This window comes from Hippopotamus amphibius, chromosome 5 (genome assembly GCF_030028045.1).
Source record: "Hippopotamus amphibius kiboko isolate mHipAmp2 chromosome 5, mHipAmp2.hap2, whole genome shotgun sequence".
In the NCBI taxonomy this organism is placed as follows: domain Eukaryota; kingdom Metazoa; phylum Chordata; class Mammalia; order Artiodactyla; family Hippopotamidae; genus Hippopotamus; species Hippopotamus amphibius.
Genome location: NC_080190.1, coordinates 64,216,981 through 64,231,156, shown reverse-complemented (window position 1 = coordinate 64,231,156; position 14,176 = coordinate 64,216,981). Strand labels below are relative to the sequence as shown.

The 14,176-nt window shown below is 37.2% G+C and overlaps 1 protein-coding gene across 5 annotated transcripts in view; it reads right to left on the bottom strand.

The window, feature by feature from the left end:
- Positions 1-14,176, bottom strand: part of ASCC1 (activating signal cointegrator 1 complex subunit 1) — a 110,672-nt gene that overhangs the window by 85,932 nt on the left and 10,564 nt on the right. For all 5 annotated transcript variants that reach the window (XR_009053722.1, XR_009053721.1, XM_057735005.1 and 2 more), the window contains 2 exons: positions 8,314-8,411; positions 4,140-4,318 (listed from right to left, as the gene is read on the bottom strand). Coding sequence is in view for 3 of the 5 variants with exons in the window: in XM_057735005.1 (XP_057590988.1) it covers positions 4,140-4,318; positions 8,314-8,411 (277 nt within the window). In the remaining 2 variants the exon portion in view is untranslated. The remainder of the gene's footprint in view (positions 1-4,139; positions 4,319-8,313; positions 8,412-14,176) is intronic.

Sequence of the window (14,176 nt, the reverse complement as noted above, 5' to 3'; positions counted from 1 at the left end):
AAACAATCCCATTCACCATTGCAACAAAAAGAATAAAATACCCAGGAATAAACCTAACCAAGGAGGTAAAAGACCTGTATGCAGAAAAGTATGACACTAATGAAAGAAATCAAAGACGACACAAACAGATGGAGGGATGTACCATGTTCTTGGATTGGAAGAATCAACATTGTGAAAATGACTACATTACCGAAGCAATTTACAGACTCAATGCAACCCCTATCAAATTACCAATGGCATTTTTCACAGAACCAGAACAAGAAATTTTACGATTTGTATGGAAATGCAAAAGACCCTGAATAGCCAAAGAATCTTGAGAAGGAAAGATGGAGTTGGTGGAATCAGGCTTCCTGACTTCAGGCTATATACAAGGCTACAGTGATCAAGACAGTATGGTACTGGCACAAAAACAGAAATATAGATCAATGGAACAGGATAGAAAGCCCAGAGATAAACTATGGTCAACTCATCTATGACAAAGGAGGCAAGGATATACAATGGAGAAAAGGCCGCCTCTTCAATAAGTGATGCTGGGAAAACTGGACAGCTACATGTAAAAGAATGAAATTAGAACATTCTTTAACACCATACACAAAAATAAACTCAAAATGGATTAAAGACCTACATGTAAGACCAGACACTATAAAACTCCTAGAGGAAAACATAGGAAGAACAGTCTTTGATGAAATAACAGCAAGATCTTTTTTGATCCACCCCCTAGAGTAATGGAAATTAAAACAAAAATAAATAAGTGGGACGTAATGAAACTTCAAAGCTTCTGCACAGCAAAGGAAATGATAAGCAAGACGAAAAGACAACCATCAGAACGGGAGAAAATGTTTGCAAATGAAGCACCTGACAAGGGATTAATCTCCAAAATATATAAACAGTTCACCCACCTCAATATCAAAAAAACAAACAACCCAATCAAAAAATGGGCAGAAGACCTAAATAGGCATTTCTCCAAAGAAGACATACGGATAGCCAAGAGGCACATGAAAAGCTGCTCAACATCACTAATTATTAGAGAAACGCAAATCAAAACTACAATGAGGTATCACCTCATGCCGGTTAGAATGGGCATCATCAGAAAATCTACAAACAGTAAATGCTGGAGAGGGTGTGGAGAGAAGGGAACATTCTTGCACTGCTGGTGGGAATGTTGAGACCCCTCCTAATTTACAGATGAAGAAATTCTCATCAGAGATGTCAGACAATTGTCAGAGGAATCAAAACAAGACTGAGGGCCACACAGTCTTTCAGGGAACAACTGCTATCTCAGTGAACAGGTAAACATTCTTCAAAGTCACTAGAAAGGAAGTCTCCTAAGTTGGAAAAATAAAAGCAGAGTACCAGTGGAAAATGCCTACATGGTTTTACAGCCATCTGCTTGTGTTCTAACATCAGAATGAAATTTAGTAAAACTTTCTTCCATATAATAGGTAGATGATGGGCCCTTATTTACTCTTTTATGCTGTGCTTACTTCCCTGCTGTTATCAGGACTTGATTTAAAAGCAGAAGTAAGACAACGTCAGTACAGAGTCTCCCTGAAAGCAGGAAGGAAGTACTTCGGACTGATTAAGGCCAGCATGACTTTCATAGTGGCCGATCTCATTCCAGCTGAGTTAAAAGTAATCACTCCGATATTTACTCCCTGTCAGCCCACGTCAGGAGCCAAAAGAAAAGTGAGAAAGCGTTCATACATATACACACACACAAAGAAAAAAAGGCTAACTTATTACAATCTGCTTGTTGTGTATCAGGTATTTGTAATATTCCAAAATAATCACTGAGCTTCCATAAGTGATATTTTCAAGGTAAAACAATTCCAAAACTTACCAGCACCACCCCACAAAATTTACCAGACCATACTGAAACTTCAGTGTTCTTGATCTTCTCCTACCCCATCCTCCACTCCCACTGAGAATGAAATCATCTTGCTATGAACTGTTAAGAGGAAAAAAGATACTCTGATGGTTTACTGAGAATTAGTAATATTCTGATGGTTTACTAATCAAATATGTATGTATGTACATATAGTATTTGAGGATTGAACTTATAGATGTACCTTTCTTCAAGCACATAAATGCCAAGTAAGTTACCTAAAAATAGATTATACAATTCTATACTGTCTACTCACATTTGCCCAGTCTGAATCTTCTCACCATCTAGCCTCAAATAATCAAGTTGATAAACTGTCACCCCTGTCTCACAAAAGTATGTACTTGGATTCTAATACTTCTACACCTGCATACTTACATCTCACTATATATTCTAACACTTTAGACCCAGCTTGAGCAATATGGACAGGACAGACAAGAGAAAGGAAAGGAAAAAGGGGAAAAGGAAAAAGAGAAGGAAGAAAGGATCTTGTAAAAATTTTCACCAAAAACATTTTCACTGACCTTGCCCACAACTATCAAATATAGTGCTCATCTACTCTGAATACTCCAAGTAATACTAATAATTTTAACCTAAGCAGGCATAAAAATATCAGGAGTAGCAGTTACCATTTATTAAACGCTTATTATGTAACAAGCACCATGCTGAGTATTACATGTTATTTCATTTAATCCTTCCTGCAACTCTCCAAAGCAGGCTGTAAAAATTTGGAGAGGTTCATTTGCTCAAGTCTACACAGACTGAGGAACCCAGAATCAGATGTAGGTCCATCTGTCTCAAGAACCAAAAAAACAGAAAATACTAACCATGGTTCTATTTTATTCCACACGCTTTTATTCCTCTCTTTACTACAAGATTGAGAAAACACAGCATGGACGCCCATATGCAAAAAAAATGAACCTTGACCTAAACTTTACAATTTATTTAAAAATTAACTAGATCACAGACCTAAATTTAAAAAAGCAAAACCATAAAAATTCTAAGAGAAAACCTTTGTAACTTAGGGTTAGGCAAAAAGTTCTTACACATGCCATCAAAAGTTCAATCCATAAAAGAAAAAGTAATAAACTGGACTTCATCAAAATTTAAAACTTTTGCTCTGTCAAAGTCACTGATAAGAGAACAAAGAGATAAGCTACAGCCTGGGAAAAAATATTTGGAAATCATATAGCCTTGAAAGGACTTGTATCTAGAATATATACAAAAGAACTCTCAAAACTCAACAGTAAAAAAACACACAATTTAAAATTGTACAAAGGATGTGAACACCTCACCAAAGTAGATGTAAGAATGGCAAAAAAGCACATTAAAAAGATGTTCAATATCATTAGCCATTAAAGACATGCAAATTAAAACCACAATAAGATATCACTACATACTTATTAGAATGGCTAAAATGAAAATGCCAACATCACCAAATGCTGACAAGGATGCAGAACAACTGGAATTCTCTTATGCTGCTGGTGGGAATGCAAAGTAGTACAGGCACTCTGAAAAACAGTTTGGTAGTTTCTTACAAAGTTAAACATAATACCTACCATATATCCCAGCAATCCCACTCCTGGGTATTTACTTCAAAGAAGTGAAAACTATGTTCACATAAAAACCTGTATACAAATGTTTACAGTAGTTCTATTCATAATTGCCAAAAACTGGAAACAAATTAATGAACGGGGACAAACTACTGAAACACACTACAACGTGGAAGAATCTCAAAAGGTTAAATACTAAAAAGAAAGAAAAAAAAAAGGTTAAATACTGTTATGATTCCACTTACATGACACTCCCAGGAAGACAACACTATAATAACTAAGAAGAGATCAGTGATTGCCAAGGTTTGGGGTGAGGAAGAGGTGACTGTAAGAGAGAGCATAGGGGAGGTTTTAGGGGGAGAAGAGCTATTCTGTATCCTGATTGTGCAGGTGGCTACAGAAATCTCACATGTTAAAGTGCATAAAAATACACCCACAAAGTGCAGAATAGTGTGGATATTAGTATAAGCCTTCTGTGTCTTTAATATCCTTTAAAAGATATTTTTGTAATACACAGAAACTATGTGCTGATAGGTATGTGTTTTTTTTCAGTTCAGAATTAAAAGAAACCATCAGAAATGGTTCCCTTTTTCAGTGGGAGAAGAGATTTGTATCTTTTTACTGTTTGAATCCTGAGTCATTTTTTTTTACTTTTCTTTATATTTTTTTCTTTAACTTTTTGTTTTGTTCTGTTTGCTGCTTACCATTGAGCACTTCTCCAGTACTTCCTCCTGGAACTTCAGAAATCGCTCCTGAACCTCAACTTCATTGAGGAAAAAGGCAAGGAAGTGAGTGAAGGGCTGTTTTCTTCTAAAAGTGAGCAAAAGAACATCAATTCGAGTTCGGGCTGAAATTACACCACTTCGATGCTGGCCAGTGATTACTGTAAGCAGAGAAGAAAAAAAAGATTAACATACTCAAGGACCATCAAATAGGTGACCTCTTGAACCTGTCTTCTCTGGGGAATAAAACTGCTATGGAAAAGTCTGGCAGTTCCTTGAAAAGTTAAACAGAGAAATATCATATGACCTAGGAATTCCACAACTAGATAGAAATTCAAAAGAAGTAAAAACAGGTGTTCCAAAAAAACTTGTACAAATGATCATAGCAGCTCTATTCACAATAGCCAAAAGGTGGAAAACACAAATGTCCATTAATCAATAAATGAATAAATAAAATGTGGTATTTCCATACACTGAAATACTATTCAGCCAAAAAAAAGGAGTGAAGTATTCATACATGCAAAAACACGGAAGTATGTTGAAAACATTATGCTAAGTTAAAGATGCCAGATGCAAAAGGCCACATATTGCACGTTTCCATCTATAGGAAATATCTAAACAGGCAAATTCAGAGCGACAGAAAGCAGATTAGTGGTAGCCAAGAGCTGGGGAGTAGTGAGGAATGGGGAGTAACTGCTTAATGTGTATGGGATTTCCTTTTTGGGTGATAAACATTCTGGAACTAGACAGTGGTGAAGGTTGTACAACACTGTAAATGTACTAAATGCCACTGAATTCAACACTTTTAGGTGGTCTAAATGGTAAATTTTATGTTGTGTATATCCTACCATTTAAAAAAAGAACAATACATCACACAGAGATTCAAACGACAATAAAAAAATTAAGAACAAAAAAAGTGGAGTTTTCTGTCATGTGAATTTTACCTCAAAAAAAAAATCTGTGGCAAAATTTTTAGTGATTTACTATAGTAAAAAGCAAAAGAGTCTACTACAATATATTCAATCCTACCCTAACTGTATGAAAATATAAGGTTAAAGTTAAAATGTTTATCTGTATTTGTATTGCATGTATGGATATCAAGTTTCCATGCCTTGGTGTAATTTGGTCTTCTTTGATCTGGGCTGTCTTTATATATATATATGAAAACGAAAATAGGGGGAAAAGCCACAAAGCCTTACACAACTGTCTGTAAAGAAAAAAAATCATTTAGGGATTACACAACCTCTGTTTAAGCAGAGATTAAATCTAACTGGCAGCGCTTGGTTCAAAACAGAAACTAAGGGAAGGTGCAGAAGATAGGAACAATGAACAAAACTGGCATTTCAACAGACTGTTTATTAAAGAGGAAAGGACAGACTTCTGAATATGATATAAAATATTGAAATATTAACTCTAATAGTACCAAAATGTGCTATGTGCTTTTAAGACCACAAAGCTTGTTCCTTCCAAGCAACTGTAGAAGTTAAAGCAATAATTCCATTTATCTGTCCTAATACTTCCCATTAAAGCACTTGAAATTTTCTACAAGAACCACCTATTTCTTCAAAAGAATGAAATTATCATACCCGTTTTGTTGTAGAAAAACAAGATGGAAATATCTAGTAAAAGAAGTAAATTATGAATGAATTAACAGAAAGCCTAAAAACTGTTTGCCTAAGTAAAAAATTGACATAAGTAATAACCAAAAAATGTAAGAAGTAAAGATATGATATTTCCTAATGACATTATTTATATTTTCAAATAGAATACTTTGAGAATCCAAAAGACTCAAATGCCCAGTGAAGGGAAGTATCCTAGCAGGCATTCACATAATGTGCTATAGAAATACTGACAAAGGATTCAACATTAAACTGGGAAAAAATAAAGAAAAGTAGAAATTATAATTATCTCTGCAAGAGACAGAAAATATGGTGAGAAACTAAAAGAAAAAGGGATGGAGCGAAGGCAGGCTTAAAACGCATGTTTATGTTTTATTTTTGTAAAAATTCTGTACAAAATGCTACATCTATTCTTTTCCATTAAGAAGGTGGTTTGGTAGAGAATAAGACTAATAAGATGTTTTCATTATTTTAACACAGAAAACTGAAAAGGGCACTTCAAAGGTGCTCAGACTGATTTCTAGAAAAAGATTCAAAGTTGAGCAATGACTAAAGAGCAAATGTGAGAAATATTCTAAAATTACAATATCTGAGAGGACCAGAATTTACATGGCAGAGGTCTAAGGACTATAACAAGAGATACAGAGGAAGAAAACAGAGGCATTGATGTGAAACTTTAAAAAAACCAATTGCCTAACTACAATGACAAAATCATTTTAAAAGCATATTCTTATATTCCACTGCCTGAGACTTCAAAACAGACAGATCCTTATCTAGAGGACAAATTAATATCTCCTAGATCATCTTCTTCTCTAGTTTCTCTAATTAAGAAGAGGCAAAAGAAAATAACTAATTACAGCATATACCACACCAATGCAACTGCAGTCTTGATTTTACATCACAACCCAATCTACTGTACCAATAAATTTGATTTTTCTATATACTTTACTTCCCTACAAGACCAATAAACCAGTTTATCCTCTTGTTTTTCAATTAAATTAGTTCCACTAAATTCTTACTTTTAATGATTACACACCCTTATTTTTCACACTGAAATATTTGTGCTTTCTAAGTCAAAATGGAATCTTAACCTGCCTGGCCTTTCCTGGATAAGTTCTGAAATGACTCCAGTATCTTAAAACGGCTAAGGTCTCCACATTTATAGCATGTTATAATTTTTACCAAAATAAAAATTATCATCCATCTGTTACTATATGCACAGAAAAAGTAGAGAACAGATTCAACTGTTAACAGCAATTATGGCTGAGGTTCATACACAAGAGACTTCCCTTTAGATTTTATATATAATTTCTACAAGTTCCTATTTTTGAAATCATGTATTAATTTTTAAATCAGAAAAAAAAGAAATAAGCTTTAATGCAATTAATAAAATTACTTCAATGTTTGTAACTTGAACTTTAAACAGGAAAGATCCAAGTTTTTTTAACTATAATTCTAATGAACTAAATATTTATTTTAATGAGAGTCCTTCAAAAATGTCATTAAAGTTCTTAGCTAGAGTTTGCTAAAGTTACCAAGGGGCTGGGGAAAAATCTAGCACTTCACTGTCCGAAACAGGAGCTCACATGAAGCTAGTTAAATTTAAAGTGAAATGAATTAGAATTAAATAGAATTAAAAATTCAGTTCCGCAGTCACACTGGCCACATTTCAAGTACTCACAGTCACATGTGGCTAGTTGCTCCTGTACTGGACAGTGCAGATACAACTTACCCACCATCACAGAAAGTTCTTCTGGACAGCACTACTCTAAGGTCAACTGCTACTTACCTGCCACAATGATTATTCTTACATAGCACAAGATGAGAAGAGTACTTATAATCTTCTTCTCCTAAAACTGATTACAATCTATGAGTGTTTGTGGAAAACTGATTATTGGAGGCTGCTACACTTACTCGACATTGAAAAAGTCCCATTATTTTAGAATACATTTTAAAAAATTCTGTCCCTTCAGTGCCCCTTACTTGAAGCCACTTTACAACACAAGCCCATGACCTTGGTTCACACTAATGCTTCAGTACAGACACTTTCCGATGTGATTTTTATTGCTATTTTTCCTCATCTGGCCAGTTATTAGAATCAGGTTGTTGTTTTAATTATTACTCTTATAATTTCCTTCCTAGTCTACAAAGCAAGATAAAAACAAGAGAACCATATGGAAAGGGCTGAACTTTATTTCAAATTTGCTGATCTCACTGGTTTTCTCTAATTCTAACTTGAAATAATTCACAAACTCCACTTCAAGCTACTAAAGCATAAAAGAAATCTGGTCCGCAACAAAATCTGGAAGCTTTATTCCATCAATGCATGGTAAAGTATAAAATTAAGGCCCAGGTACTCAATCAAGATAAGGTTGTATAACTACATCTTTCCTCATTTGGGAGACTAATACTGATATAAAAAGGCCAATAGCCACAGAACCACATAAAGAATATAGTCACCAAACACCTCGGTTGGGTCACTTACTCCATACACACACAAAAGTGATTGCAAATATAATATATATATTGAGTCTCACCAATTTCTCCTTCTTGTCCAGGCTTAGGAATGCTAATAGAAGTTTTGGTCTCCACTTCTAGTTTCTTCCTAGTGTCTCCTCTCTTTCCAACTATATGCCTATAATATAAAGAAAATTAATTAACACAAGTCAAAATGTACCAGAATAAAGAGCCCCATCATGTTTAAATCATATGTGGCCAGAGATACTCCCTCACAGAAAAGTGCTTCAGTAAAAAGTCAATATTTGTAGAGGAAATTACAAGTCATATAGTTTTACAGGACATGCTGCATTATGCTCATTGGCAAAATGATGTCCTACAGCCAAGTCAATGCATAGAAAGAATAACTATGCCCAATGCCTGTTTGCTTCTCAAAACTAGATTCAAAAACTGCAGCACAGATGAAAGGAAAGGTGGCATAGTCTCACAGGACACTTGAATGGGTCTACAGTTTGAAGGGGGGAAACCTTGTACTCTTAGAGAGCAAATTAACTACATTATGAGTTCATCCTAAGGGAACTGTCCTTGATTGATTAAATAAAGGTAAACAGCTTAGCAAAGAGCAAGGTCCACCAATCAGGAGAGATTCAAGCACAGAGTAATGAGGTATCCCTCAGGTTGAATTCAAACACCAGGCATGTTTTGTTTGGGAGATTTCACCTAAAAATATAGATTTCTGATTTCTAAGTTCTTTTGAAAAATTGGGAGGTCTGACTACTCATGGCAAAAACAGGCTGGAACATGAGCCTGTTCCTAAAAATGGAACATGAGGGAAAAAGATGGCAGTGAAATAGAGGGACATGGAGAGCACCTCTCTCCACAGATGCATCAGGAATACATCAAAAGATGCAATAATTCCCACAGATAACCAGCTGAACACTAGCAGAAGACCTTGGACACCAGAAAGGACTGCAAAGATTCCAACAGAACTGGGTAGGACAGAGGGGGGAGAAAAAGGAGAAAGAGGAGAAGAAAGGAAAGGGATGGGTCCTACACCCTGGGGTGGGGGGAGCTGAAACAGAGAAGAGATTGCCAAACTCAGGGAAACCCCCCTTAACTGACAGGGAAACCCCCTCTCCAACGGGGAATTCGACTGGGTCAGAAGGCAGGTATTTGGGACTGTCCAAAGAGGGTGAAATGGCCAACCTGTGGCAGACAGGAGAGAGTGAGAAACACACAGAGGGTCCATACCAGCTCTGCGAGTCCTGGACTGAGACATGGGTTCACAGCTGTACAGGGGGTCTGGGAACCAGAGAACTGGTTCAGGGTGAGAAACACTGTTGGCTGTGGGGAGATGGACTGAGGGGACAAGAGGGAAGAAATCCGCAGCAGAGAATGCCTACCACAGAAAGCTGGGTGGCCATGGTGGTGGCGCGCTACTGCTGACTCACAGTGGGGAGGAGCCACTGTTGTAGCCTCTCTTTCGGTGCCTGCGACGAACAAAGGGAGGCCCTCTCTGGGCCTGGCTGTCACAGTCACAGTCGACAAGGGATAAAAAAAGCCCCTTGGCAGGGCTGGCCTGGTGTGCCTGTGGCCAAGAGACAGAAGAAGTCCACAGAGAAGGACATCTCTGGAGACATTCCTATTACACCCGAGCCCACTGGCTTCCCTCTGCAGCTGACACTGCTGCTACCAGGGCTCCCACAAGCCGAGAAGGCCACTACTGTACCCTCTCTCTCCCACACACTGGTGCCTACAGACGAAAAATAAAGGAAGCTCTGCTGGTCGCAGGGTAATACAAAAAGCCCCCGAGGGCTGCCCATCAGGCGCCTTGTGCCAGGCACCAGTAAAGAACCACACTAAGGCCAGATTTACTATACCTGCGGCCGCCGGCATCCCTGAACATTCAGTGTCATCCCTGGAGCTCCTATAATCTAAGCAGGGTGCTACTGTTGAGTCACACGCGGGGAGAGGAGCCACTATCACAGCCTCTCTCTCCCCACACACTTGCGTGTGCAGATGAACAATAAAGGATACCTTCACTGAGGCAGACCCAAAGAGCTCCAAGGCAGCCTCAGGACCAGATGCTGGCGGTTAGACCACATGCAGAAGCAGGGACAAAAGGAAAGCTGAACACCAGGGATAGGCGGACTAAGGAAGAGATTCTAAAATCTTTCCATCAGATATACACGCTGCAGACTAAATCCCCGTGATCAGCTAGGTAGACCCTATGTCCTTGGAATATCCGAGTAGACAAAGAATGTTCCCACAAATGAAAAAGGTCTAGCTCTGGCAGCTGTGGACTGTGGGAGCAAGCATACACAGGAATTGGGCCAGATCAGAGCCTAAGTGGACCCCATAGGAGCCACAGCAGGTCCAGAGCTCAACCCCGAGGCAAAAGAGGACCCCTTGAGGAGGCAAAGGCAGCCTGAGGCTCAAGGTGTGCACAAGGACACTTACAGCTGAGACCCCAAGGAAACAGAATTATTATTATTAATTCTATTGATCTGATCCACTCTGATCAGTTCTAGCTTATTGTTTTATTTTTCTTTTATGATCTTAGTCCTAAGGGATCTTCATGGTTTATAACATTTTTTATTCTATTTTTTACTTTTATTTTTATATTTAGTCTTTTTAAATATTTCTATTTCTAATTAGCTTTTTTGTAGTGCTGACTTTATCTCCCCTACCTTCTTTTCTTCATCTTTAATATATTTCTACTTTATTTTTTCCTTTTCTTTTTATATTTCCAGTCATGCTACAATCTTCTGTTGCTCTGTGTTCTAACCCTTTTCATTTTATTTTATCTTATTATACTTTTAAGCAATATTATTGGTCTGCTCTGTTTCCTTGCTTTATTCTCCAAATGACACACTGCTTTGGTTTTTGTTATTAGGTTTTGTCTTTATCTTAGTTCTAATTATAACAGTTTGATTTTGTTTTGTGAATCTTCAGTCTATCTGGTTGTTCTCTTGCTCTTTGTTATATCTGCTCCCTGTTTCTATTTGGTCCCTGTTATATTTGGTCCTCGTTTTCACAATTGCCCTGTTTTCTGTTTGTTTGTTTTTGTTTTGAATTTTTGTTGATTTTCTCTTTAATTGTCTGATTGTGTTCTGAAGTTCTTCTGTTAGGTTGTTCGAGTGGGTTATGTTCTACTGGGTTGTTTTTGTGGTTCTTGTGTGTATATGTGTTTCCTTGATTCAGTATCTGTTTGACTTATACTTTTGCCATAAGTCTGGGGCTTGGATAGTTTTTTTCAATCCCCTTTACTGCTGGGATGAGTGACCTCTGTAGTCTGGATTCCTCGACCAGAAGTCAAGGTGGACATTCTGGAGGGGGAGCACCGAGTGCAGGACGCTAGACCACTAGAGAGTCCTCAGCCACAGTGAAGATTAACTGCAGAGAATTCTCATGGAGGCCTCTATCAAAGTCTAAGACCCGGCTTCACCCGACTGTCTGCAACTGCCAGTGCTGGGTACCACACACCAAACTACAAACAAAACAGGAACACAAACCTACCAGTCAGCACACAGACTACCTAAAGCCATATTAAGCTCACAGATACCCTAAAACACACTACCTGACATGGTCCTGCTCATCAGAGGGAAAAGACTCAGATCCACACACCAGAAAGCAGGCACCAGACCCTCCCATTAAGAAGCCCACTCAAGGCCCTGGACAAACCCTACCACAGGAGACAGAGAACAGAAACAAGAGGAATTACTACTAGGTAGCATAGGAAAAGGAGACAGCAAATCCTATAAATTAGACAAAATGAGAAAACAAAGAAACACCTTGCAGGCAAAGGAGCAAGATAAAACCCCACAAGACCAAATAAATGAAGAGGAAACAGGCAAATTGCCTGAAAAAGAATTCAGAGTAATGTTAGCAAAGATAACCCAAAATCTCGAAAACAAGAAACATTTAATAAGAACCTAGAAGAACTAAGAGCAAACAAACAGTAATGAACAACATTATACTCTAGATGGTATAAACAGCAGAATAACTGAAGCAGAAGAATGAGTAAGTGAGTTGGAACATAGAATGGTGTAAAACACTGCCACAGAGCAGGAAAAAGAAAAAAGAATAAAAAGAATGGAAGACAGTCTCAGAGACCTTGGTGGCAACATTAAGCGCACCAACATTTGTATCACAGGCGTCCCAGAAGAAGAAGAAAAAAAAGAAAGGGTCTGAGAAAATATTTGAAGAGATTATAGTGGAAAACTTCCCCAATGTGCGAAAGGAAATAATTAATCAAGTCCAAGAAGCGCAGAGTTCCATAGAGAAAAAACCCAAGGAGAATTACACTGAGGCACATATTAATCAAACTAACGAAAATTAAAACACAAAGAAAAAATTTTAAAAGCAGCAAGAGAAAAGCAACAAATAACATATAAGGGAAAATCCATAAGGATAACAGCTGATCTTTCTGCAGAAACTCTGCAGGCCAGAAGCAAATGGTAGGCAGGATACACTGAAAGTCCTGAGAGAGAAAAAACTACAGCCAAGAATATTCTACCCAGAATCTCATTCAGATTTGATGGAGAAATCAAAAGCTTTCCAGACAAGCAAAAGTTAAGAGAATTCAGCACCACCAAACCAGCCTTACAACAATTGCTAAAGGAACTTCTCTAAGTAGGAAACACAAGAGAAAGAAAAGACCTAAAAAGAATCCCAAAACAATTAAGAAAATGGTAATAGGAACATACATGTCAATAATCACCTTAAATGTAAATGGATTAAATGCTCCAACCAAAAGACACAGAATGCATACAAAAACAATACATTTACATATGCTGTCTACAAGAAACCCGCTTCAGACCAAGGGACACATATAGACTGAAAGTAAGGGGATGGAAAAAGATATTCCATGCAAATGGAAGTCAAAAGAAAGCTGGAGTAGCAATACTCATATCAGACATATTAGACTTTAAAATAAAGACTATTAAAAGAGACAAGGACAGACACTACATAATGATCAAGGGATCCATCCAAGAAGAACATATAACAATTGTAAATATCTATGCACCCAGCATAGGAGCATCTCAATACATAAGGCAAATGCTAACAGCCATAAAAGGGGAAATCAACAGTAACACAATAATAGTAGGAGACTTCAACACCTCACTTACATCCATGGACAGATTATCCAAACAGAAAATAAATAAGGACACACAAGCTTTAAATGACACATTAGACTATACTGACTTAGTTGATACTTATAGGACATTCCATCCAAAAACTACAGAATACACTTTCTTCTCAAGTGCACATGGAACATTCTCCAGGATAGATCACATCCTGGGTCACAAATCAAGCCTCGGTAAATTCAAGAAAATTGAAATCGTATCAAGCATCTTCTCCGACCAGAACACCATGAGACTAGATATCAATAACAGAAAAAATAATAAAAAATACAAACACATGGAGGCTAAATAATACATTATTAAACAACCAAGAAATCACTGAAGAAATCGAAGAGGAAATCAAAAAATACCTAGAAACAAATGACAATGAAAACACAATGACCCAAAACCTATGGGACACAGCAAAAGCAGTTCTAAGAGGGAAGTTTATAGCAATACAGTCCTACCTCAAGAAACAAGAAAAATTATCGAATAAACAACCTAAGCTTACACCTAAAACAATTAGAGAAAGAAGAACAAAAAAGCGCCAAAGTGAGCAGAAGGAAAGAAATCATAAAGATCAGATCAGAAATAAATGAAAAAGAAAGGAAGGAAACAATAGCAAAGATCAATGAAACTAAAAGCTGGTTCTTTGAGACAATAAACAAAATTGATAAACCATTAGCCAGACTCATCTGGAAAAAAAAGGGAGATGTAAATCAACAGAATTAGAAATGAAAAAGGAGCAGTAACAACGGACACCACAGAAATACAAAAGATCGTGAGAGACTACTATAAACAACTATATACCAATAAA